At 41.3% G+C, this 26,268-nt stretch overlaps 1 protein-coding gene across 1 annotated transcript in view; it reads right to left on the bottom strand.

Annotated features, from left to right (window-relative positions):
• The window catches only part of BRIP1 (BRCA1 interacting helicase 1), a 114,207-nt gene that overhangs the window by 55,017 nt on the left and 32,922 nt on the right, over positions 1–26,268 (bottom strand). The window contains exons 15-19 of the mRNA XM_064729389.1: positions 18,899–19,058; positions 18,496–18,617; positions 6,169–6,281; positions 4,733–4,815; positions 326–637 (exon numbers count right to left, since the gene is read on the bottom strand). Coding sequence (XP_064585459.1) covers positions 326–637; positions 4,733–4,815; positions 6,169–6,281; positions 18,496–18,617; positions 18,899–19,058 — 790 coding nt within the window. The remainder of the gene's footprint in view (positions 1–325; positions 638–4,732; positions 4,816–6,168; positions 6,282–18,495; positions 18,618–18,898; positions 19,059–26,268) is intronic.

The following is a 26,268-nucleotide window of genomic DNA, read 5'->3' as shown; positions in this document are numbered from 1 at the left end:
CCAAACAACAGATGTAGCTTGAACCAGGGCTCAACTTGCACTAATGCCAATCTTGCTGTGTTTCAAATATATTTTAAATTATCTTCACAGTGCTCAATGGAAAAAGAAATTAAAATGAAACCATTTTTGATTGTACTATAAACTTATCAAAGATTACTCTTTTAAGACAACCAGATGGAACAAGAATTAATTTCAGTCTGCTGAGCACAGCTCCTCCACATTTGTGAATAATTATCATTTTCCACTATAGCACTTCTGTAATTTTAAAAAACCTGCAGAAAAGCTTCAAGTCCCCATTTGAAGCTGCCAGTGGGAATGAACATACTTGGTTTGACTGCTGCCATGCTGTCACTGGGCTGATCCCAGGCTGCGGGGTGAACTGAGCCGATGGTTGTAGTGCAATGAACTTCTGGGTCCAAACTGTGGCTTGTGGCAGGAACAGCAGGGCACAGAGCAGAGCTGCTGTGCTGCGGGGAGCCCGGGGAGGGGCGGCAGGGCTGGGCAGGGGGCTCGGGGCCGGGCTCTGCCCAGGGCTCCCCCCGGCTCTGGTTGCGCAGGGCGAAGGCGCGCAGGGAGCGCAGGGCGCTGCCGAAGGAGCCGTGGTGCTGCACCTGCTGCCGGATCCACTTGGACAGCCCTGGGGGCACAAACACCTCAGTGCACGGTACCAGCTCCTTAGTGCAAAATAGCAGCGCTTTACACCAAAATAACAGCATATCCGAAATATCGGCACTTTACATCAAAATAACAGCATATCCGAAATATCGGCACCTTACTCCAAAATAACAGCATATCCGAAATATCAGCACCTTACACCAAAATAACAACATATCTGAAATATCAGCACCTTACTCCAAAATAACAACATATCCAAAATATCAGCACCTGACTCCAAAATAACAGCATATCTGAAATAAATAACAACAATATCCAAATATCAGCACCTTACTACAAAATAACAACATATCCAAAATATCAGCACTTTACATGAAAATAACAACATATCCGAAATATCAGCACCTTACTCCAAATAACAACATATCCAAAATAAATAACAACATATCTGAAATATCAGCACCTTACTCCAAAATAACAACATATCCGAAATAAATAACAACATATTCGAAATATCGGCACCTTACTACAAAATAACAACATATCCGAAATATCAGCACTTTACACCAAAATAACAGCACCTTACTCCCCAAAATATCAACTCCTTACTCCCCAAAATATCAACTCCTTACTCCAAAATATCAACTCCTTGCTCCAAGCTATCAGCACCTTGCTCCAAAATAACAACACCTTGCTCCAAAATAACAGCATATCCGAAATATCAGCACTTTACACCAAAATAACAACATATCCGAAATATCAGCACCTTACTCCAAAATAACAACATATCCAAAATATCAGCACTTTACACCAAAATAACGGCATATCCGAAATAAATAACAGCATATCTGAAATATCGGCACCTTACTCCAAAATAACAGCATATCCGAAATATCGGCACTTTACATCAAAATAACAGCATATCCGAAATAAATAACAGCATATCTGAAATATCAGCATCTTACTCCAAACTATCAGCACCCCAAAATATCAACTCCTTACTCCCCAAAATATCAACTCCTTACGCCAAAATATCAACTTCTTACTCCCCAAAATATCAATGCCTTACACCAATATATCAACTCCTTACACCAAAATATCAGCTCCTTACTCCAAAATATCAACGCCTTACACCCCAAAATATCAACTCCTTGCTCCAAGCTATCAGCACCTTGCTCCAAAATAACAACACCTTGCTCCAAAATAACAACATACCCGAAATATCAGCACCTTACTACAAAATAACAGCATATCCGAAATATCAGCACTTTACACCAAAATAACAGCACCTTACTCCCCAAAATATCAACTCCTTACTCCCCAAAATATCAACAACTTCAAAACATCAACACCTCACTCCAAAATAACAACATATCCGAAATATCAGCACCTTACTCCAAAATATCAACTCCTCACTCCAAACTATCAGCACCTTACTCCAAAGTACCAACATCTTACACCAAAATATCAGCTCCTTACACAAAAATATCAACTCCTTACTCCCCAAAATATCAACTCCTTACGCCAAAATATCAACTCCTTGCTCCAAGCTATCAGCACCTTGCTCCAAAATAACAACACCTTGCTCCAAAATAACAGCATATCCGAAATATCAGCACCTTACTCCAAATAACAACATATCCAAAATAAATAACAACATATCTGAAATATCAGCACCTTACTCCAAAATAACAACATATCCGAAATATCAGCACCTTACTACAAAATATCAACTCCTCACTCCAAACTATCAGCACCTTACTCCAAAGTACCAACATCTTACACCAAAATATCAGCTCCTTACACCAAAATATCAGCTTCTTACTCCCCAAAATATCAATGCCTTACTCCCCAAAATATCAACTCCTTACTCCCCAAAATATCAACTCCTTACACCAAAATATCAACTCCTTACTCCAAAATATCAACTCCTTACTCCAAAATATCAACTCCTTGCTCCAAACTATCAGCACCTTGCTCCAAAATAACAGCACCCCAAAATATCAACTCCTTACTCCCCAAAATATCAACTCCTTGCTCCACAATATCAGCACCTGCCCAGGCATTTCCCAGCCCCAAAGTGGAGCAGCTCTCTGGCCACAGACAAACACAATTCCCAGGCCGTGTTTGTTTCTCACAGCGCTGCTGGGAGAGGCTCAGAGGATGAGGAACAATTCTGATCTGAACCTGCTGTGAACACCTGGGGCTGAGCACATCTGCAATGTGGGATGGAGATTTGTTCATCAAAGGGTGCTTCGTTAATTAGCCAGTGGGATGTGCTTGAAGTAAAGGACCAATGAGGTCCAGCTGTATCTAACAGTCTAGAAAAGAACCATGGGTTTCTTAATAAAGAATTATTGCTCAACCTTCTGCAATACATGGAGTCTCTAATTATTGATCAACCTTCTATAACACATAAAGCGTCTGCTAATTATTGATCAACCTTCTATAACACATAAAGCGTCTGCTAATTATTGATCAACCTTCTGCAATACATGGAATCTCTGCTAATTATTGATCAACCTTCTATAACACATAGAGTCTCTGCTAATTATTGCTCAACCTTCTATAATACATGGAATCTCTGCTAATTATTGATCAACCTTCTATAATACATGGAGTCTCTGCTAATTATTGATCAACCTTCTATAATACATGGAGTCTCTGCTAATTATTGATCAACCTTCTATAACACATAGAGTGTCTGCTAATTATTGATCAACCTTCTATAACACATAGAGTCTCTGCTAATTATTGCTCAACCTTCTATAATACATGGAGTCTCTGCTAATTATTGATCAACCTTCTATAGAGTCTCTGCTAATTATTGCTCAACCTTCTATAATACATGGAGTCTCTGCTAATTATTGATCAACCTTCTATAACACATAGAGTCTCTGCTAATTATTGATCAACCTTCTATAATACATGGAGTCTCTAATTATTACCTGGCCAGGGGTCTGTTACAATAATAGCCCAAATATTTCTGTGTAGCCTCAGAGATTTCAAGAATTTTCTCATGAAGCTACAACAATTGCTCCTTTCCAGGGCTGGGAATTTGATTTATTCAATGGCAGTATTCTGATAAGCAAACTAAAAATATCCTTCTTTTTCTACTAAAAGACTTTCCCTTTTTCACTAGTCTTCTTTTTAGGCTCAAACTGTTGCCTTGCATAAACATCTTTATGTTTCTTTGTTGTCTGGCTGTTCATTCTGCTTGTTATCATGAATTATTTAAAAGTGGCTTACACAGAGTTCAGCTATTTATTATCATATTAACAGGGTCTGATAAAAATTTGAATATAATCAAGATTTTTACAACTTTGTGTTAGATTAAGTAACAGTAACTCAAAGCATCACAACTGTTCTACAACCACAGGTTTTATAATAACCTGCTCCTATCAAAATAATCAAAATATTAAATATCAGATGTCTGAAGCATAACAGCTTTTTAGATAATATTGGAGCACACAGGAGTCAGTAAAAACTGACTGCCTCGATTTTAGAAAGTGTTTTTGAACCCATTTAAATATTCTTTGTGTATCAATTAAAAAAAAAAAACCAAAACAAAAGAACCCAAACCCACAACAACAGAGAAGTTCACTCTTCTGTGAAGTTTTACTTCTTGGAGAAAGAAATCTCACCAAGCGTTGAAGATATGGATTATTTGTGCTCCTACATGAATTTCCAGTGCTTCCTTCAATAATTTCAGTGTATTTTTAGTACATCAGGAAGGAGCTGGACTCAACTGCAGCAGCTGAGCTCCACCTGCTGACCAAGCCCAGCACGGGCTGCTGAGCTCAGCTCTGCCCAGCAAAAAGGGCAGGAGCAAAGCTGAAAACACATTCCTAAGCAGTTTATTTTCTACTTTTTGTTTTTTAAAGGTTGTGTGCAGGATCTGTTTTATTTCACCTGCATTTATTTCTACCCAGGACAAAACTACAAACAGCAATCCCTTGTTGTATATTGAATATTCAGCAGTTCAATGTCTGTTCCATGGCTGGGGCACATTCTGACCCTTCCTATCACCTCTATTTGCACAGCCACTTTTCTGTAATTCAGAGTTTTCAGTATTTTTCTATATTAGGAGTTTCCCCAGAAGATTTTTACCTCTTACCAGTTATGTATTTATTGGGGTTCTTCCTGAAGCGGTCGTCAACCAAAATAAGAGCCCCCCAGTCATTCCTGTGCCTTATACACCTAAAAGTGAGGGGGAAAAAGAGGATTTATGTCATTAGAGAGCACACAGCAAAAATCTGTGGGAATTGGGAAAAAGGAATTGCTCTGGGTCAGCTGGAATATGCAAAGTTATACAGGAATGCTGGGCTAGTGGATGCACCAAAAATTGTTATGGATGTCGTGGAAGCTTCATATTCCTTCAGCTGCTGAATGTCCATGGAAACAGCTAAATTCAAAATAAACCACAGAAATATTCAACAGCCAATCAAACCACAGAATTTATTTTCCACTCTCAACTGGCAGTGTAAATATTGCATTATGGAATATCCTGGTTTTATCAAAATCCTCCCCCACATCTCAGGTTAGCAATGGCTTTGATTTGTGGTTTGATAAGGAATTTGTACCTTTATGTCAGAATGGAAGCCTATTTTCTCCATTTCAGACCACCCAAATCATAAATTAAACAATAAGTTACTGTCACTAAAACTTGATTTAAGTTCAAGCTGATTTATTTCACTACTGGTATTGAGAGCTTTCTTTACCTATTTAATTAATGCTCTTTGATTCCAAAGAGGAATTTAAGAATTCAGGCCTGTAACAACAAGAATCCACAAGGAGATTTCCTAATGTTCCAATTTCTCTCAATTTTCTCTCTAAGCCTTCATTTATGTCATCACATTTGCATTAGGACTCATTCAAATCAGAGTTTTCCAGCTGATGTTTCTGTGCCTCTGTAGCCATGACAGATGCACCTACAACAGATATGGATGACAGCTCTAATCTTTATTTATATGATAAATTTTGCTGAAGGAGGATGAATTAATTCTACCTTGTTAATAACATTTGGGGGAATTTTTCCATCTAGGAAATGGAAGCCACAGCACTTCTTCTAAATCTGGGAGGAGATCAGTGAGCACAATAATTGAATTGACCTTTTGCAAAGGTCTGAAAAACCCCACTGCTATTTCTCCCTTTCAAAAGTACTTGTAGGCAAAATATCAAACAATGTCCTGAGCCCACTGAGAGTGTGAACAATTAGGGCATTGGAAAAGTCCTGAGGATCCTCATTTGCTTTAAAGCTCAGGAAATATTTGTCTCTGCTTCTGCTTTTATTTTCCTGTATATCTTGACTATGAGCAATCAAACTTCAATGAAATTGAAGTGGGTTCTGAATGTAAAATAAAATCTGAATTATAACAATGCACGACAGGCTGAAAGCAGAGAATTGTCAGCACAGAGCAGCTCAAGAGACAAAATTTGCAATATGAGAGGTTTGGCCTTACCCTTTTGTGCTAAAAGTGGGGAATAAATCCTTTAAGATCTCCCTAAAAAAAATTCTACAAATTTCTATAGTTTTAGTTATGTTTATCTCACCTTCCCAGGGCTTGGTTGAGAGCTCTGTAAGCTTGGATCTCATACCACTGACTCCCTGATAAAAGTCCTCTTGTACTTTTGTGCTGGTCATTGTACTTCCTCTTTAATTCAACCTAAGAAGGAAACCATAAAATATTTGGTTTATTAATGCTGTTGAAAAGGAGACATTCTAAAAGGGGAAAACAAGCAAACAGTGATTAAATCAGAGAATATACAAACTGTGCTTCAGTGTTTCACCTCTAAATTTTGTACACTAACCAATTCTGGCTTCTGAACTTGCCCTCAGCTGTGATCTGTTCCAATAATTTCAATGTATTGACATGAGCACTGTGGGATCTCAGCACCTCAGGACTGAGGTGCCACCGAGAGCACCCTTGGGGGGCTCAGGAGTCCTGGAATGTTCCAGAAGTGTCTGGTGGCTGGACTTTGATCCTACACAGGAGACGACACCTGTATGAGGACAGGAGGGTTTCACCGGGGTGAATGGTGAAGGGATTGGTTAATTAGAGAGTGAAACACAGGGTTTAGGATTTCTGTACAGGGGGGTTTAGAGAAGTAAGATGGAGGAATTGGGGCGTGTCCTGTCCTTCTTCTTCTTCTTCTTCTCCTCCATCTTCTGTGGTGATGGTGGCACTTTGGGATTGGTCATTACTAAAAGTGCACTGGGCAATAAGGGTGAAAGGTATTGGGGAAAATGATAAATATTGTACACGTAACAATGGGTATAAAGATAGGTGACCGCCCGGAGGGCAGCACAGTGTGCTCATGGCTGGCTGCTGAGCAGAGCTCTGTCGGGCCGAGAGAAAATCTTTTAGATAAACAATTAATAAACACCGAGACCGAAAGAAGAACTGAAGCCTCTTCTCGTCCTTCGATACGCGGCTGCCCCAAGGCCACCCCGGGCCTTTCCAGGCCCTTCAAACAGCCAAAAACCGGACAGAGCACCACACACCCATCCAGAGCCCTGTGCCAGTGAGAGGAGGATGAACTGCTCAGACAGGTGAAAAACCCCAACCAGGGACAGGTACAGACTGCAAAGCCCAGATTTATTATTGGCCCTTCCTAAAGGAATTCCCCACTGGAGCTGTCCCTTTGTCACCAAAGCCACCCCTCATCCCCAGCTGGGACCAGACCCAGGGAGGGTTCAGCAAATCCAACTTCTCCTCCTCAACAGGAGCTGCAAAAAGCTCTGGGGACAGAGGGGCTCTGCCAAGGAGCAGCACTCAGGGGCACCAAGCAAAATTCCAGCTTGGCATCAGCTCCTGAGCTCTGGAAATGTTTCACTGCAGAGCAGGGGAGAGCAGGCAGGGAAAAACATGTTCTCCTTTTGCAAACACAGCCCTGATGCTTCAGAACCTGCCCAAGAAATCCCTTCCCAGTCAGGATAACCACACACAAAGCCTGGTCTGAACTGGAACAATTTGCATTAGAACATTATTTACATCAAAGGTATTATTATTATTATTATTATTATTATTATTATTATTATTATTATTATTCAACCAGGGGAACGGAATCATTATTTTTTTAAAGAAGCATAAAACTACCCCAAAAAGGGTTTTTTCTGCTGCTCTTTTGTGCAGTATTAACCTTTCTAAACTGACAAGTGAAAGGACACGCTTCAGGAGAGAAAGCAGCAGACTTCTAACCTCTTCTGACAGGTAACTTTCAAGTTGCATTTGGATAAGAAATTTTATTTTATGTACTTATGCCCTTTAAATTGCCTGTCAAATTTACAAATTCAATCTTTACAGCCAGAAAGTAAATTCAGTTTGATTTCACAGATTTAATATTTGTTCCAGTCACTCAGAATTTACTGACTGGCATGTGAGGTTTCCTTTTTAATTTTCCAAACAGAAGATGATTTCTTCTGAATGGTCTATGAACATTAAACCATTCCTTAAAAAGGAACTTGGCTTTGTCTGTGCATTTCTACAAACTGAAATACAAGCTGGAGAAGGAAAAGGGTACTGCTCACCTCTGGAAATGAGGAATGATGATGGAAAAGTTCACTGAAGCCTTTAAAACATAACCATTGACAATATTCTCCTGTGTGTGTTCTGCATCTGCCTTCTAGTCCTGGTCAGTTTTATACCAATTTATTTGTTGGGAGAATTGTGTTTTCAGTAAGATTTTGGCCATTTGGAAGCAGTGGAGGTTCACCAGCCCCTCACCTTGCCAGCAGCCTGTGCAAGCAGTGTTGGGATAAGTGTTCCTGTGTCTTATGTGAAAAATGACATTATTTTAAAATACCTGCACAAATTCACTGAAGTAACAGTAAAATGCAAACCAGTCAGATCATCTAAATAAAATACAATATTTCTATATTCTTCTAATACATGTCAGTGTTATCAAGCTTACTGCTTGTATGCACATCACCAATGACATCTCATTGCTCAAATGATATAAACCCCAATTTTTAATATAAAACCCCATGGGCTTGGGGGGTTTTAACCCAAATCCCTTGCTCTAAGGGTGTAACACATCTCTAAAACTTCCTTCTATTAATTTTAGAAGAGTTACCAGAAAAGCAGCATTGTGTTTTGTGCCTGCAGAGCTCCTGCCTCAGCAGAGATGGGAGCTCAGACACATTTTATGGAAAATCCTTTCCTTAGGATTTTTCCTCCTGAGAAGCTGGGAGGCCTCAGGAACAAAATGCAAACATTGATTATCTGCTGCTGTGGAATGCAACAGGTGCATCTGGGATTGGCTCATGTGGTTGTTTCTAATTAATGGCCAATCACAGCCAGCTGGCTCTGACTCTGTCTGAGACAGAGCCTTTGTTATCATTCTTTATTTTTCTATTCTTAGCCAGCCTTCTGATGAAATCCTTTCTTCTATTCTTTTAGTGTAGTTTTAATGTAATATATATCATAAAATAACAAATCAGCCTTGTGAAACATGGAGTCAGACCCTCATCTCCCCACTCACCCTCACAGGGGAGGCTGTGCAGGTAAAAGGCCAGGGCCTGTCATTTCCATGCAATCAGAATCTATTTCATTGTGGACCTGCTGCATTCCCCCCCATCAATTCCAGGCCAGATTCAAGCTGACATGTTACATATGTGAAAAAGGCAGTGCCTCCTGCTAGCAAATCTCCACAACGTGCAGGAAAGCACAGGCTAGAAGGGATTAGTTAAAATGTCAAAAGACAGCCTTTTCCTTTTACCTGTTCATCCTTAAAAACATCCTTCCCAGCTCTGGGGCAGGATTTGCAGACAAAGAGCTGCACAAGGCCCCTGGCAAGCTGTGCCATGCTGTAGCTGTCACCCAGATGAGCTCTGATCTGCGTGGGAGGTCACGGGCACAGCTCAGTGCCAGCTCCCACCTCACCCCCTCCTGCCGCACGGCTCAGTTACCCCACAGCCCTCGCTCTGCCGCCGCAGCTGGGACACAGCAGCCAAAAACAGAAATGCCATCAACAATTCTGGTTCTTCTCAGGATTGGAAAGATACTTGGAGGCAGTTTGTGCTACAGCTCAAGTGGATTTTTCAAACAGAATTAGCGATGGAGGTTTTTCTCCACTGACAACAATATTAAATGACATTTGCGACATTAGATTTTAAGTTACCTGTGGTGATATTCCTTCACATGAGGAAATTCAGACTTATTCAGGATATAAATGGATTTATACTGTGGTGACCATGGATTATATGAGTTAGTTCACAGCACAAAGCTGAGAAGAGGAACTCAAAAACTACAGCTTGGTTTTGACCCCAAAAATCCACACACAGAACCTGCAGCCTTGGAGCAACACACCAGGCTGAACCAGGTTCATTCAGAATACACAAACAGTGTTTAAAGCAATGTGTACAAATATCAATCTATGATGGACTAATTATGGACTAATTATTTCTAGAGAAAAATCAATCAGGATACTGTAAAATGATTTATCCATTTACAACAACATTAAATGACATTTGCTACATTAGATTTTAAAATAAGTTACCTGTGGTGATATTCCTTTCCATGAAGGAATTCAGGCTTATTCAGGATATAAATGGATTTATACAGTGGTGATAACGGATTATATGAGTTAGTTCACAGCACAAAGCTGAGAAGAGGAACTCAAAAACTACAGCTTGGTTTTGACCCCCCAAAATAACCTTGGACCCCCAAAACTACAGCTTGGTTTTGACCCCCAAAATAACCTTGGAACCCCCAAAAATACAGCTTGGTTTTGACCCCAAAAATCCACACACAGAACCTGCAGCCTTGGAGCAACACACCAGGCTGAACCAGGTTCATTCAGAATACACAAACAGTGTTTAAAGCAAGGTGTACAAATACCAATCTATTATGGAATAATTATGGACTAATTATTTCTAGAGAAAAATCAATCAGGATAGTGTAAAATGATTTATCCATTTACAACATCAAATGACATTTGCTACATTAGATTTTAAAATAAGTTACCTGTGGTGATATTCCTTCACATGAAGAAATTCAGACTTATTCAGGATATAAATGGATTTATACTGTGGTGATAACGGATTATATGAGTCAGTTCACAGCTCCTCTTTGAGAAGAGGAACTCAAAAGCTACAGCTTGTTTTTGACCCCCAAAATAACCTTGGACCCCCAAAACTACAGCTTGGTTTTGACCCCAAAAATCCACACACAGAACCTGCAGCCTTGGAGCAACACACCAGGCTGAACCAGGTTCACTCACAATACACAAACAGTATTTAAAGCAAGGTGTACAAATACCAATCTATGATGGACTAATTATGGACTAATTATTTCTAGAGAAAAATCAATCAGGATAGTGTAAAATGATTTATCCATTTACAACAACATTAAATGACATTTGCTACATTAGATTTTAAGTTACCTGTGGTGATATTCCTTCACATGAAGAAATTCAGACTTATTCAGGATATAAATGGATTTATACAGTGGTGATAATGGATTATATGAGTTAGTTCACAGCACAAAGCTGAGAACTCAAAAGCTACAGCTTGGTTTTGACCCCAAAAATCCACACACAGAACCTGCAGCCTTGGAGCAACACACCAGGCTGAACCAGGTTCACTCACAATACACAAACAGTATTTAAAGCAAGGTGTACAAATATCAATCTATTATGGAATAATTATTTCTAGAGAAAAATCAATCAGGATACTGTAAAATGATTTATCCGTTTACAACAACATTAAATGACATTTGCTACATTAGATTTTAAAATAAGTTACCTGTGGTGATATTCCTTTCCATAAAGGAACTCATGGAAAGGAGTTCCTTCAGGAACTTCAGGAACAGGCTTATTCAGGATATAAATGGATTTATACAGTGGTGACCATGGATTATATGAGTTAGTTCACAGCACAAAGCTGAGAACTCAAAAGCTACAGCTTGGTTTTGACCCCAAAATAACCTGCAAATTCACACAGAACCTGCAGCCTTGGAGCAACACACCAGGCTGAACCAGGTTTATTCACAATACACAAACGGTATTTAAAGCAATGTGTACAAATACCAATCTATTATGGAATAATTATTTCTAAAGAAAAATCAATCAGGATACTGTAAACTGATTTATCAGTGCCAGTACCACGACATGAAGGCTGAATGGGCTAAGCCCATTTGTTTATTTTGTGTCATTTAACCCAGCAACATGATCTGTGTTTGGTTTTACTTCACCTGGCGAAGTTCTGAGGGTTATTTTTAATGCATTACTTCACTGAACCAAATGCAAACTTTGCTTTTTAAGAACAAATACAAGTCCCAGTTTCCAGGCTGTTCTTTGACAGGACCTCACAAACATCCCCAGGTGCCTCCTGCTCGCCCTGGTAGGCAAAGGAAGAGAAAAGAGCAGGAAAAGGCAGCAGAGCTGGGGCTGTGTCCCTGCATGGCCAGGGGAGGAGGCACAGCCACACCTGCACCAGCTCCTGCCCTTCCCTCCCTGCATGGAAAGAAAAACCAGCAAATGCATAAAAACATTTGCTGCCATTCCACTAACTTGTTTCTCTGGTTTTATGAGAGGAAAAATAGTAATGAAAGCAAAGACATTGCTCACATCATCCAAAAAAATTTTTAAAGTTACATTCATGTTTAACATCTACTAATTCCCCATGTCTTAAACACAAACAAGCAGAGAAAATGCCAGGTGGTCACTCCCCTCTCCATCCCAAAAAAGACATAAAAATGGTTTTTAAGCAAATCTCCCGTCCTAAAAATCTCCTGTGTCCACTGAGAGTCTCTCTCCCACCTGAAATAGCAATAATTAGAATTTTGCAGGAACACTTGCCATCCACTTTCCTCCTGACGAATGCCAAGGAACCATAAAAGTTTGTGAGTGCAGGAAAGTTAAAACATGAAAAGCCATTTCTTTTCTTTTACATCTGAAAATTCTTCAATAGAAGCAGCATTTCACTCACTTCAACAGCAGAACGGGCTGGGGTTTAACACAAATAATGCACAAGGAAAGGCCTGGCTGAGTCACAGAACAAGCTTCAAACTCCCCACCCCCCCCAGCCATGTCTAAACACAAAATTCCCATTTCTGAGCCCACAGGAAAAAGATGTTATGGCAGGATTTTATCTTTGAATGCTCCACGCATTCCAAGTGCAGTGTTAATACATAAATTATATGGAATAAGCAAATTTTTATTAGCTGAATTTCACCAAACTAGATTCTGTCAATTACAGTAATTTATTTAGGTCATTCTAACGAGTTCATAGAACTAAATAAGGTCACTAGACATGAATATAACACTTTTATTTTCACATATAAATACTGCATTTCCTCATAAAAGCCCCCAAACTGCCAATGAGACAAGATCAATATTTGTGCTGCTCAATTATCATCAGGGTGCTGGCACACAGAAATTGCCCAGGTGACCTTTTCTGCCTGAACATTTCTGTGTGCACTTACCACAACTGCCTTCCTTGGATAACACTGAATAAAAAAGGAATCATTCCAGATCTCAGAGCTGCTCTGTCTCACAGGGAACATGGAAATATTTTGGGATTGAACAGTGCAGTGTGAATGGGGATATAATCAAAACTAGAGAGTTACTGAGACAGAAAAAATGGCACAAAAATACAGTGCAAGGGATGTTTCCCAACTCTGACTAAGCATAATAATAATTTAAATTAAATGTTAAAATAACAATAATTTTCTTAGAAATCTTGCTTTTCCTAGAATATGGTAAATAAGAATTTAATTTTTCCAGCAATCACTTACATAGCACAAGATTCTTTCTCCTTTCAAGGGACACAAAACATACAGGCTTAAAAACTGCTACAAGAACTAGAAACTCAATATTGAGACACATCATTATTCTGAAATGATAGAAATATCTCAGTTTGAGATAGAAGTGGAAACTTCAGCCAAGGAGCTGCACAATTTTTGTATCATTAAGTTCCATAAAGGCCAGAAAATTGTAATTGATGATTTCCTTGGTGTAAGAATAAAGGAGCAATCCCCTCCATGGCAGCCAGGGGAAAGAATTCCCATCCAGGGCAAACTCCAGCAGTGCCCCAGCTCCCAGCTCCCAGCCCCAGGGAGTTTATTGGCTGTTGGAGATTTTTTCAGGGATGGCTTAGAAGGCAGCTGTGAGGAGCAGATTCTCACAGCCTGTTTCTGTGAACAGCAGAGGTTCTCAAGTTATTTTTAACTACAGGTAAAAGTGACAAACATCAGAGTTCTCAGGCAGCTTTCTCATAACAAGTAGATGTTCTATCTTTAGCTGTTTTGGGAAAGCAAGAATAATTTTGAGAACCCAAATCTTAGTATTAGAAACATAAAGTAGAGTTAGTATGTTATCTCTGACCTATTGTGAGCTCAGATTTTGCAATATGCATGAAGTGAATTAACACTGTTATAAAAAGTGATTGATTGATCAATAAAAGTAGAGTCGATGCTGACCAACGCAAAGTGGGTCGTCTCCCCTCCAACTTCAATATATAGAAAACTTCAATAATTGGCCTCTGCTGATGTGAAAGAATTTGATTTTCTGCATTTTCTGCCGTGTTTTGGTCAAGTCCTGCTGCCTGTTCCATGCTGAGTTCCCTCTCCTGCAGCAGGAGAGGTGGGAGTGCAGCAAAGCTCCCTGGGCAGGGCACTCTGCACTCCAGAGCTGCCCATTCCCAACATTTCTCTTTCTTTGCAGCTCCCCAAGGGAAGAACAGTAAATTATGACTTGAGCTAAACAAGTCACACTTGGCTCCAAAATCAGATTTTCCTACCTCTACTTTCAGGTCCCAGAGGTAGGCAGAGGAAATCCTGGTCACAGCCAAAGAAGTCATTTTTGGCTCTGAAATAAATTTTCCTGCCTCACTGGAGCCAAACTCTACCATTGAGAGCACCAGAGCTTTGAGCAATCCTTGAACATTTTCTTTTATATTATTTTGTTTTAGCAACCTGATTCTTCAGCAATATGAAACCCCTTGCAATAACACAGAATTAGGGCTTGGCCTCTTTCCTCAATCAGTTTTGTTTATAATCAGGTCTGAGCCTGAATCATTTCTTTCTCCCCAATCCTGACAAAGTGTTTTACACTCTTCTCTTTGTCAAAAGCAGTGAACCTAAGATAGAATATGCCTAAAAATGTTGAAGTGAAACTAAATTATTATCTTTAAAGCCTCCACAGAAATTACTGTAACTTATAAAAGCACACAGTTACTTAGGGAATTCCAGTGTTTGCCATTTAATACCAGGATTTGTGGTATATACTCAGCACAAACATATGGAAAAACTAAAATTGGATATTATTCATCACACTTGACAATGAGTCTCTTGCCCAAGATTGATGTCTGGACCCAAAATGCTGCACTTCAAAATATCTAAGAGAAGTTAATTAACAGTATGTTAGCATCAGATAACACATCTGTGGGATTATCCATCTCCTGCTGTCACATTATTTATGTTCCTTAATATTACAGCTCAATCAAGTTACAAATCATAAAACATATTTGGAAAGCAGGTTGATCACAGACAAGTCATATTAGTGGAGATGAGCCAACATCAAAGTGCCAAGATGAATTACTGCTCTCCAGGGGTGCAGCCCCACAAAGCCTGCTGCCTGTGCATTAAAGGGATCACTCACCAAGAAAAAGCTCTGCAAGGACTGAGGGGTTATGGAATTGAGGCTTAAGAGGACTTTTATTAACCCAAAATGCAGACATTCAAGTGTTTGTTCATGTAGAAGCCCAGCACTTTTTAGTGATTTAAACCAATCCCAGGAGCATGGAATTCATGGCTATTCCAAGGGAATTGTTCATCACTTGCATTTCCTGTTTTTAAAGGAATGCCATTATCAATCACCTTATCAGTCTCCTCCTCTGATACCTCTGCTGGGCACCCATTGCTGTGGGAGAGCCACAGATTCTCCATTTTCTGGCCTGTGCCACTGTGTTTGAATTTTATGGCTGCTGGAAACTCAAGGTTCTCCCCAGAGGTTCCAGGCTTTGCCCAGTTTTCTGCTTCACCCACAAAATCCAAAGCAACACCAACCAAATGAGTGCAACTATTCTCTAAATTTAACTGTTGCATTTGGGAATTCCCATTCCTTTCCTGAGCTGAAAAAGATGTTTAATTTTCCAAATTTCCTTTATATTTCACAAAAACACTAGTAGCCACCTCTTCAAAGTGACTTCCTTCACTTTATCCTTCTTGCAATTCAGCCGATAAAAAAATGAGCATTAATCCAGAATTGTTGTGGATCTGATAACCCTAAAGCTTCAGCAAAACAAGCCCTGTTCAATATAAAGCCATGTAAAATAAAAGCCATTTCCTCCAGCATCCTGAAGCAGCTCTGCCCTGCAGATCTCATGCTGAGCCTGGTGCCTGCCCTGCTCTCATCCACAATTGATCACTGCAGAGCTTTGGGCATTCCCATCTCTAAACACACACTCAGGCCTTGAGCTGGTTGCAATTTGGCAGCCACTGTTTCCAGCCCTACTGAAAAATTTACAGGTTTTCTTCAGTCTCATTTAAAAAAATAGTTCAACAGAACACTGGTTTTTAAAATATAGTTATCAGAAATGGGCTGTAGTGCTGTGATCCTGTTATTTGAAATATTTGGTTGACCTCAAGGTAAAATCAAACCATAATCCACTGTGAAGATAATTCACCCATAACACATTTTATTCAACCTAATTTGGTATCATTTAGAACCCAAACCCATTGATTTTCAGGAAATCATTTGGCATTAATTACAAAATTCCAGCCATACAACAAAGGATTTCCTAAATACCTTGTCAGCACATGCCCCTAAACCAGAATTTCCAACGGCAGAGACAGACTGAGCACTCTGTAATGGGAATTCTTACAGTGCAGTGCATTATTCTGCAGCAGGACAAGGAATGCTGTGGCTGAGTGGGAGCTCCAAGGAATTCTGCCCGCTCTGAGGAGCTGCACTCGGCCTCCCTGGCCCCTGGAGGATGTGGTTTTTCCCAGCCAGGCTGCAGACAACAAAGAGGCCTTTGCTTGTTCACTTAAGCTCAGAACACATCTCTCAAACCAAAGCTGAGTCTGTTTGGCCTTTCAAGTGCAAACCTATGATTTTCTTGTTTGGTTTGGCATTAGGGAGAAGCAGAATCCAGCTGCTCCTGGTATTTATTTATTCTGTGATCCCTCACTTTGTTTCTTGGCCTCACAGAGCAGTCCCAAAGAGGAGCACACGGGACAGGGCAGTGACAGTGCCTGCAGCACTCAGTGGCACAGACCCCTAGAAAGAATTGTGTTACCCAGAATAAACCTTTTTTTCAGCAAGCAGAAAGCCTAGAAAAATACTTTTCTATATTTCTTGGCTTTCTTTTCCTTACAGCTCTGCAGTGCCTGCTCTAATGGAACATCATCCCTGTCAGACAAGGCAGAAGGAAGGAAGTGTTGAGGTGGGCAATTACAGGATGCTGCTTTCAGCACCTCCTGAAAAACACAAATACTTTCAGATTTATTTAACTGCAGCCACTTCCAAATGCTATTTTTACAAGGGGCTTACAAGTTTTTGCCTAAAGTTACATGAAGCTTGAATATTCCAAACAGTGCTGTCCTCAGTATCCAGGAAGAGTTTATGTTGTGTCATAAACTCATGTTCAGAACTGCAAGTTAATAAAGCAGCACAAGCTTGGAAAAAGTTTCCAATTCCACTCAGTGCTGAAGTGGGAGAAATAATTACACTGAAGAAGGCACTGGGATTAAAAGGTGAGACAGTGCAAGCAGTGAGGCATTCACAGTTATACTGTCAAATAATAACATAATTAAACAATCCTTCTCTTTCCACCTGTTTTCTGCAATAACCTGCCTTATTTAAATCACTATTCAAAAGTCTGTATTAAAAAAGCAGCATTAAAAGTTTTTATTTTCTGCAATAACCTGCATTATTTAAATCACCATTTCAAAGTCTGTATTAAAAGTTTTTATTTTCTGCAATAACCTGCATTATTTAAAGCAGTGCTCCACCTCTTACCTGTGCGAGGTCACTCAAAGAATCCAAATGGGGTGGAGAGAAGTCCAAAGGTAAACAGAGAGAAAAGGTATTTTGTGCATGTTTAGTGTTTTGAAGATGACATAAAAATCTATTTTGTGGCTATTATTTAGTGTTTGGAAGATGAGATAAAAATCTATTTTGTGCATATTTAGTGTTTGGAAGATGAGATAAAAATCTATTTTGTGGCTATTATTTAGTGTTTGGAAGATGACATAGAAATCTATTTTGTGCATGTTTAGTGTTTGGAAGATGACACAAAAATCTGGTTTTTTGTGCAAGTTTAGTGTTTGGAAGATGACACAAAAATCTGGTTTTTGTGCAAGTTTAGTGTTTGGAAGATGACATAAAAATCTATTTTTTGTGCATATTTAGTGTTTTGAAGATGAGATAAAAATCTATTTTGTGGCTATTATTTAGTGTTTGGAAGATGACACAAAAATCTATTTTTTGTGCAAGTTTAGTGTTTGGAAGATGACACAAAAATCTGGTTTTTGTGCATGTTTAGTGTTTGGAAGATGACACAAAAATCTATTTTGTGGCTATTATTTAGTGTTTAGAAGATGACACAAAAATCTGGTTTTTGTGCATGTTTAGTGTTTGGAAGATGACACAAAAATCTGGTTTTTGTGCATGTTTAGTGTTTGGAAGATGACACAAAAATCTATTTTTTGTGCATATTTAGTGTTTAGAAGATGACGTAAAAATCTATTTTTTGTGCATGTTTAGTGTTTGGAAGATGACACAAAAATCTGGTTTTTTGTGCAAGTTTAGTGTTTGGAAGATGACACAAAAATCTGGTTTTTGTGCATGTTTAGTGTTTGGAAGATGACACAAAAATCTATTTTTTGTGCAAGTTCAGTGTTTGGAAGATGCCCCAGAGGCAGGCCCCACCTGCAGGTCCCTGACGTTGGGGAAGGGGATGCCGATGGTCACCACGGCCCTGGCGTTCTCATCGCAGAAATCCAGCCCCTCACTGACCTTCCCTCTGCACACAGCAATCAGCAGAGCCCCATCTGCAAGAGCACAGAAACTTGCACCAAAAACTAAATTCAATATAATATAATACACTGCTGGATTGGGTGAGTGCCTCTAAAAACAGGGACTCACCAGAGGGATGATATCAACTCCACTTCAATCAATAATATTCTGATCATCAAACAGCAAAATGATTTTAGATTTTATAATACAGGGGTAATTAATTAAGCAAGAACAATGTGTATCTATAACAAAATGTTAAACCCTGAATTTTACTTGAGGAGTCTGCATGGACTCTTTGGAATGGTGAAGAATGTACCTTTTTCTCCTTTGCACTTGATTGCATCGTAGTAGATTTTCAGCAGCTCATCAAAGTCACTCTTGGCCCCTCCCTGGGGCTCTGCAATGACAGTTTTAACGTCCTCCAGGTTCCTCCACAGGCCTGTGTGCATCCAACGCTCCTTTAACTTGTCCAGCATCTGAAAACCAACAGGAAAATCCATCAATCGCTCAAACAAAGCACACAAAGGCATTTCCTTTAGTGAAGTTTCATTCTTCAGTTTTGTATTTGTAAATGCAAGTTTTCCTGCCATGCACAGAACCTCAGCTGGGCAGCAATTGGGAAATAGTGGGGAGCATTTATTTTGCTAATCAGAAATAAAGCAGATTCTTGAGCTGTCAAAGCAAAACTCTCAAAATCTATGACAGGTCACTAAAGAGCATCTTGTGCTATTCCTCAAAGTAGATGAATGTCATCCAAAAAAAAAAAAAATTGAAGATATCTGTTTTTTGATCACTAAGTAAGATTAGAAATAAATTTCAAATTAATTTGAAACAAGCCTTTATATCTTAAACTTCCAGAACTTCTCAATATTTGAAAATTTACATAGAGAAGTTGTGGGGGGAGAATAGATGATGTAGGATTATCAAGAATAGAATAGAATAGAATAGAATAGAATAGAATAGAATAGAATAGAATAGAATAGAATAGAATAGAATAGAATAGAATAGAATAGAATAGAATAGAATAGAATAGAATAGAATAGAATGATGTAGGATTTATCAGCCTCCTCAGGTTCTTGGACAGCCCCTCAGCTTTGTTACACCTCCCAAACTCTGAATGTGCACATTTCACTCCAAGCCAGAACATGTTCAAATAAACTTGTGCTGCTCTAAATGCAAATTCTGAAAATGCTGCATTACAGAAATCAGAGTTTAAAATTAGCACAGAACCTGCAGTCAGCTGGGTGGGGGTGATTTAGCAAATGCATCAACTTCTACATTGAATTTTATCAAGTCAGGGAGCCAAAAAATCCCTCCTTGAGCTGCCCTTGAGAGAGGGGCAAGGCAAGGAACACAGCCAAGGAGCTCTGGTCAGTGGGCAGAATGCAATCCTTTAGTTAGAATTCAATCCTTTAGTTTGGATTCAATCCTTTAGTTAGAATTCAATCCTTTATTTAGGATTCAATCCTTTATTTAGAACTCAATCCTTTATTCAGAACTCAATCCTTTATTTCACCCTCCTGCTGCTCAGTATTTTCAGTGTGTTCCTGACTCTGAGCAGCTCCCAGGTGAGATTTGAACCCTCAGGTCCTGCAGGAAGGGCTGTGCTCTGTGTCTGCACTCCCCTCCTGGAGACTTTTCCACATTTTGCTCCAGGCTGCACAAATTTCCCTCTGGAAGCTGCACTTGCCCTGCTCCATCCCCTCAGTGCAGCCCAGCCAGGATCCCAGGATCCTGAATGGGTGATTGTTACAAAAATAATCTGTCCCCTGTCCAATGCACAGTTTCAGTGCTACAGTGAAGCAGAACTAATGACAATTAATTGTTGTCACGTTGGAGAATTTATAGGAAACTGGTGACAAGGCCCTTTGCATTTTTCATGCCCTCAGCATTAAAGATCTGAACTCATTCTCTGGCATGAAGAATTTGGATGGGTTCCTCACAAGAGGGGACAAATGCTGTTATTTCACATTTCCCCTGGTTTGTCCCAGCCTCTGCTCAGGGAATTACTCTTGCTTTACTACTGATGTGACACCATTAGCAAGCAAGCACAGAGAGAGTAAGTGATGAGCAGTAGGAGCAGCTGCAGCTGCAGAATAAATCATCTCTGCTAAATGTGGCTGTCCTGCTGTCTGTCCCTTCCCTCCAGCTGCCATTTCCTGGCAGGACCTGCCTGTAATCTCCTTTTCTACAAAGGCTGTACCCTGTGAGTGAGCAATGAGTGTCCATCCTGCCAGGCCAGCCTCAGTTCTTGGATGTGCTGTGGAGAAAATTCTGGGTGTCCGGTTTTCGGCTGTTTGGAGGGCCTGGAAAGGCCCGGGGTGGCCTTGGGGCAGCCGCGTATCGAAGGACGAGAAGAGGCTTCAGTTCTTTTCTCGGTCTCGGTGTTTATTAATTGTTTATCTAAAAGATTTTCTCTCGGCCCGACAGAGCTCTGCTCAGCAGCCAGCCATGAGCACACTGTGCTGCCCTCCGGGCGGTCACCTATCTTTATACCCAAAGTTACGTGTACAATATTTATCATTTTTCCCCAATACCTTTCACCCTTATTGCCCAGTGCACTTTTAGTAATGACCAATCCCAAAGTGCCACCATCACCACAGAAGATGGAGGAGAAGAAGAAGGACAGGACACGCCCCAATTCCTCCATCTTACTTCTCTAAACCCCCCTGTACAGAAATCCTAAACCCTGTGTTTCACTCTCTAATTAACCAATCCCTTCACCATTCACCCCGGTGAAACCCTCCTGTCCTCATACAGGTGTCGTCTCCTGTGTAGGATCAAAGTGCAGCCACCAGACACTTCTGGAACATTCCAGGACTCCCGAGCCCCCCAAGGGTGCTCTCGGTGACACCTCAGTCCTGAGGTGCTGAGATCCCACATCTGGGAAAGCAGAGAATCAAACACAGCACAGCTCTCAGTGCATCCCCTGGGTGTGCCAGGGAGGGAACCCCATTCACTGCCAGATCTCACTGCTGTCCTGGGCTGGGCTCCTGGCACTGCCAGCCATGCCCAGGGACAGAACTCTTGGGCAGAGCTCAATCTCACTTTTACATGAAACCACCCAGCCTTTGCCTCCCAGGGTCACTCACTCACCCCTGATTTTCTCCTCTCCATGGGATTTCTCCCAACACACCCCTAGGAAAGGTTCTTCCTCACAAAAATTCCTAAATCCCACTGTATTTCCCTCATATTTGAAAGAAGCAACATTTATATTCAGAACTGCAAAGATGGCAGGAGAAAACCTTTATCCAAAGTTTTAAGAAAATATCTTTTCTTTTTGTGGGCTCCCCAGCCCATCCAGGCAAGTCTCCCTTGGACCACAGTTCAGCTTTCTTGTTCCACCACCACAACAAAAATCTGTGATTTTGATGGAAAGATGGGAATTATTTATGAAATCTTGGGCAAGAATGGAACAATTCATTTAATTCACACAACAGCTATTACCTCTTCCATTAATGGAGTTTGCTAGATATGGAAACTTCCCTTGTATCCACAAAAACACAGCACCCATGGCCTGGACACACACTAAAACAACAAGAATTATGGAGCTGACTGAATACAAATAAATAAAATATAGAACACACACACATGCCTCAGAAGAGCCAGGAACCAAGCGCGGGTTTCTCATAAAAAATTATTTCACTTTGGGTTGGAAAAGTGCAAATGGGAGCAAGCTCTGATGCCAGGAATCACAGGAAGAACCATTAATGCCCCAGGCAGTCACTCCTCCCTCCCAGGGGAATAATAGCTCCTGCACTGGAAGGCAGCCTGGGTATATTTTATTAAATCCCTTAAAAATGGATTCTCAAATGGTTTATTAACAAATGGTCTTCCTCCAAGAGAGCAGAAAATCTTGTTAGAAAGGATCTGTCATCTCCCCATGCACTGAGGGATGTTTGCTGGGCAGCTTTTCCCTTTCATTCCTCTCTGCAATTTAAAGACACCTGTCAGCCATGATCCACAAAAACCTGGGGCTCAGGGCTCAGCATTCCCTTCTGAGCAGGTTCTGGAATGTTCTGGAACTTTGGGGATGGGGGAGCTGCTTCTCCTTCCCTCCAAGGCCAAACCCTCCCGTGTGTGCCCACAAAGGAGCAGCTTTGCCCTTTTCCATTTGCTGCTTTGTTTTATACAGTGCCAAAAATCACATTAGGAGGCTCCCAGGTCATGAAGCAAACCCAGAGCTTTGTTTAATGGATTTCACCCTAAGGCAACTGGGTTGGAATTTCCACCACTGGATCAAACTTGGAGTTAACTCCAGGTTGTTGGGGCTGTGCTTTCCTGCAGGATCCATCACCAGGAGCAGAAAATAGCTGAGAAAAGAGGAGGTCTGACAGAAAAATTCTGGCTTATTTAACTCTTTTCCTGCTAATTTCTTTACATAAAATAGTCCTTAAATATTTTAGCATTGATTCACGTCATGGATGGGTCACACTTTGTCAGCAGAGGAAAAAAGGTATCACAGAAATAATCAGAAGTGCTTGGGGAAGCAACAAAACACCCAAAATATCCAGTACAGGACAAAAAGGAAAATGACCTAAGAAGCACCTGAGAGAGTAAAACAGCTCTGACTTTACTGGGTAGTTTAACAACTCTAACTATTTAAAAATAATTATCATTGCAATTGCATTGTGCCCTTGTGCACCTGTAAAACTACAAGCTCATTTCCCCACATTTATACAATAACTGGAGAAAAGTTATTTCAAGGTGAACAGAACTTACACAAACATCTTGTAACCCTTCTTAAAAATGTGCCATTGTACCCTAAAATAACCCCACTCCTTCAAAAATCTGCCATTGTACCCTAAAATAACCCCACTCCTTCAAAAATCTGCCATTGTACCCTAAAATAACCCCACTCCTTCAAAAATCTGCCATTGTACCCTAAAATAACCCCATTCCTTCAAAAATCTGCCATTGTACCCTAAAATAACCCCATTCCTTCAAAAATCTGCCATTGTACCCTAAAATTACCCCATTCCTTCAAAAATCTGCCATTGTACCCTAAAATAACCCCAATCCTTCAAAAATCTGCCACTGTACCCTAAAATAACCCCACTCCTTCAAAAATCTGCCATTGTACCCTAAAATTACCCCACTCCTTCAAAAATCTGCCATTGTACCCTAAAATTACCCCACTCCTTCAAAAATCTGCCATTGTACCCTAAAATAACCCCATTCCTTCAAAAATCTGCCATTGTACCCTAAAATTACCCCACTCCTTCAAAAATCTGCCATTGTACCCTAAAATAACCCTACTCCTTCAAAAATCTGCCATTGTACCCTAAAATTACCTCACTCCTTAAAAAATGTGCCATTGTACCCTAAAATTTCCCCACTCCTTCAAAAATCTGCCATTGTACCCTAAAATTACCCCACTCCTTCAAAAATCTGCCATTGTACCCTAAAATTACCCCACTCCTTCAAAAATCTGCCATTGTACCCTAAAATAACCCCATTCCCTCAAACTTTGCTTTTTTTGAGCTTGGCTCTATGTAATGATATGAAATTGCACTTTCCATTGTTATTCAGATATTCAGGGAGCTGGAGGGGAAAGGAAGAGCCATTAGGTTTTTCTTACTAAAAATCCCAGTATTGGCAGCAGTGTCAGTGCAAAAAGTGTGAGCTCCCCGAGGGAGCAGCATTGATCTAAAAGCCTTTGCCCAGGGTTTTCTCTGGGAATAAGCACTGCTGCAAATCCAAGTGTGTCTCCAGTGGGCTGGAAATGTGTTGGAAGGGTCAGACACAAGTTCTACAGGCAGGCAGGCAGCACAGAACTGCAGAGATGCCAACAGGGGCTGGGCACCAGGAGCTGGGCACCAGGAGCTGGGCACCAGGAGCTGGGCACCAGAATTGAGCTGGGCACCAGGAGCTGGGCACCAGGAGCTGGGCACCAGAATTGAGCTGGGCAGCAGGAGAACAACTGGGAGAACAAGGGGGCTCTGGGCAGCTGGGAATGAAAGGGGGGACTGGGACACAAAGGGGGGGACTGGGAAACAAAAGGGGGGGACTGGGACACAAAGAGGGGGGACTGGGACACAAAAGGGGGGCACTGGGACACAAAGAGGGGACTGGGACACAAAACGGGGGGACTGGGACACAAAGAGGGGACTGGGACACAAAGAGGGGGACTGGGACACAAAATGGGGCACTGGGACACAAAGGGGGGGACTGGGACACAAAGAGGGGACTGGGACACAAAAGGGGGGACTGGGACACAAAACGGGGGGACTGGGACACAAAGGGGGGGACTGGGACACAAAGGGGGGGACTGGGACACAAAGAGGGGACTGGGACACAAAGGGGGGGACTGGGACACAAAGGGGGGACTGGGACACAAAGGGGGGGACTGGGACACAAAGAGGGGACTGGGACACAAAAGGGGGGACTGGGACACAAAACGGGGGGACTGGGACACAAAGGGGGGACTGGGACACAAAGGGGGGGACTGGGACACAAAGGGGGGGACTGGCACTGACAGGGAGCCCCTGGCACCCCAAGGGGAGCCCCTGGCACCAAACAGAGCTCTCACCCCCTCACCAACACTGAGAGTGCCCCAGAGACCCCCAGGGCTGCTCCACCCATTGCTCTGCAGTGTTTGTATCTGGCCAGAACAATCCCAGCTGGCACAACCAAACAAATGCTTTTTTTTCAAACTCTCAAAACCCTTAAATTCAGAAAGATTGTCAAGAAGAAATGCACTTCCCTTGCTTTGCTACAAAATGTTTCCCACCATTTGGGCTGCCTGCAAAAAAACCAGCCCCAGGTTGTTTTGTATCATAAACCAACCCAGCCTCCACCTGCATCAGCTGCATCCTCTCTGCCTTTCAGTGAAAAGAAATATAAAATTTTTAAAAACTCCATCCACTCTGACAGGTCCTTCTGTAGGTGGGGCCCATTGTCTTTGCCACTGGAGCAATCTCTGCTGCTCCCAGGCCCAGGTGTTTTTCTCATGGCTGATTCCAGAGGAACTGCATTCCCTTCCAACCTTTCTCTGATTCCAGAGGAACTGCATTTCCTCCTAAACCTCTCTGATTCCACACATTGAATTCCCTCCAGACCTTTCTCTGATTCCAGAGGAACTGAATTCCCTCCCAGACCTTTCTCTGATTCCAGAGGAATTGAATTCCCTCTCAAACTTTCTCTGATTCCACAGGCACTGCATTCCCCTCCAGACCTTTCTCTAATTCCAGAGGAATTGAATTCCCTCCAGACCTTTCTCTGATTCCAGAGGAACTGAATTCCCTCCAGACCTTTCTGATTCCAGAGGAACTGAATTCCCTCCCAACCTTTCTCTGATTCCAGAGGAACTGAATTCCCTCCCAACCTTTCTCTGATTCCAGAGGAATTGAATTCCCTCCAAACCTTTCTCTGATTCCAGAGGAACTGAATTCCCTCCCAAACCTTTCTCTGATTCCAGAGGCACTGCATTCCCCTCCAGACCTTTCTCTGATTCCAGAGGAATTGAATTCCCTCCCAAACCTTTCTCTGATTCCAGAGGAACTGAATTCCCTCCCAAATCTTTCTCTGATTCCAGAGGAATTGAATTCCCTCCCAAACCTTTCTCTGATTCCAGAGGAACTGAATTCCCTCCAGACCTTTCTCTGATTCCAGAGGAACTGAATTCCCTCCCAAACCTTTCTCTGATTCCAGAGGAACTGAATTCCCTCCAGACCTTTCTCTGAT

This window comes from Zonotrichia leucophrys, chromosome 19 (genome assembly GCF_028769735.1).
Source record: "Zonotrichia leucophrys gambelii isolate GWCS_2022_RI chromosome 19, RI_Zleu_2.0, whole genome shotgun sequence".
In the NCBI taxonomy this organism is placed as follows: domain Eukaryota; kingdom Metazoa; phylum Chordata; class Aves; order Passeriformes; family Passerellidae; genus Zonotrichia; species Zonotrichia leucophrys.
Note: the sequence above shows the minus strand (reverse complement) of the source record. Positions and strands in the feature narration are given on the sequence as shown.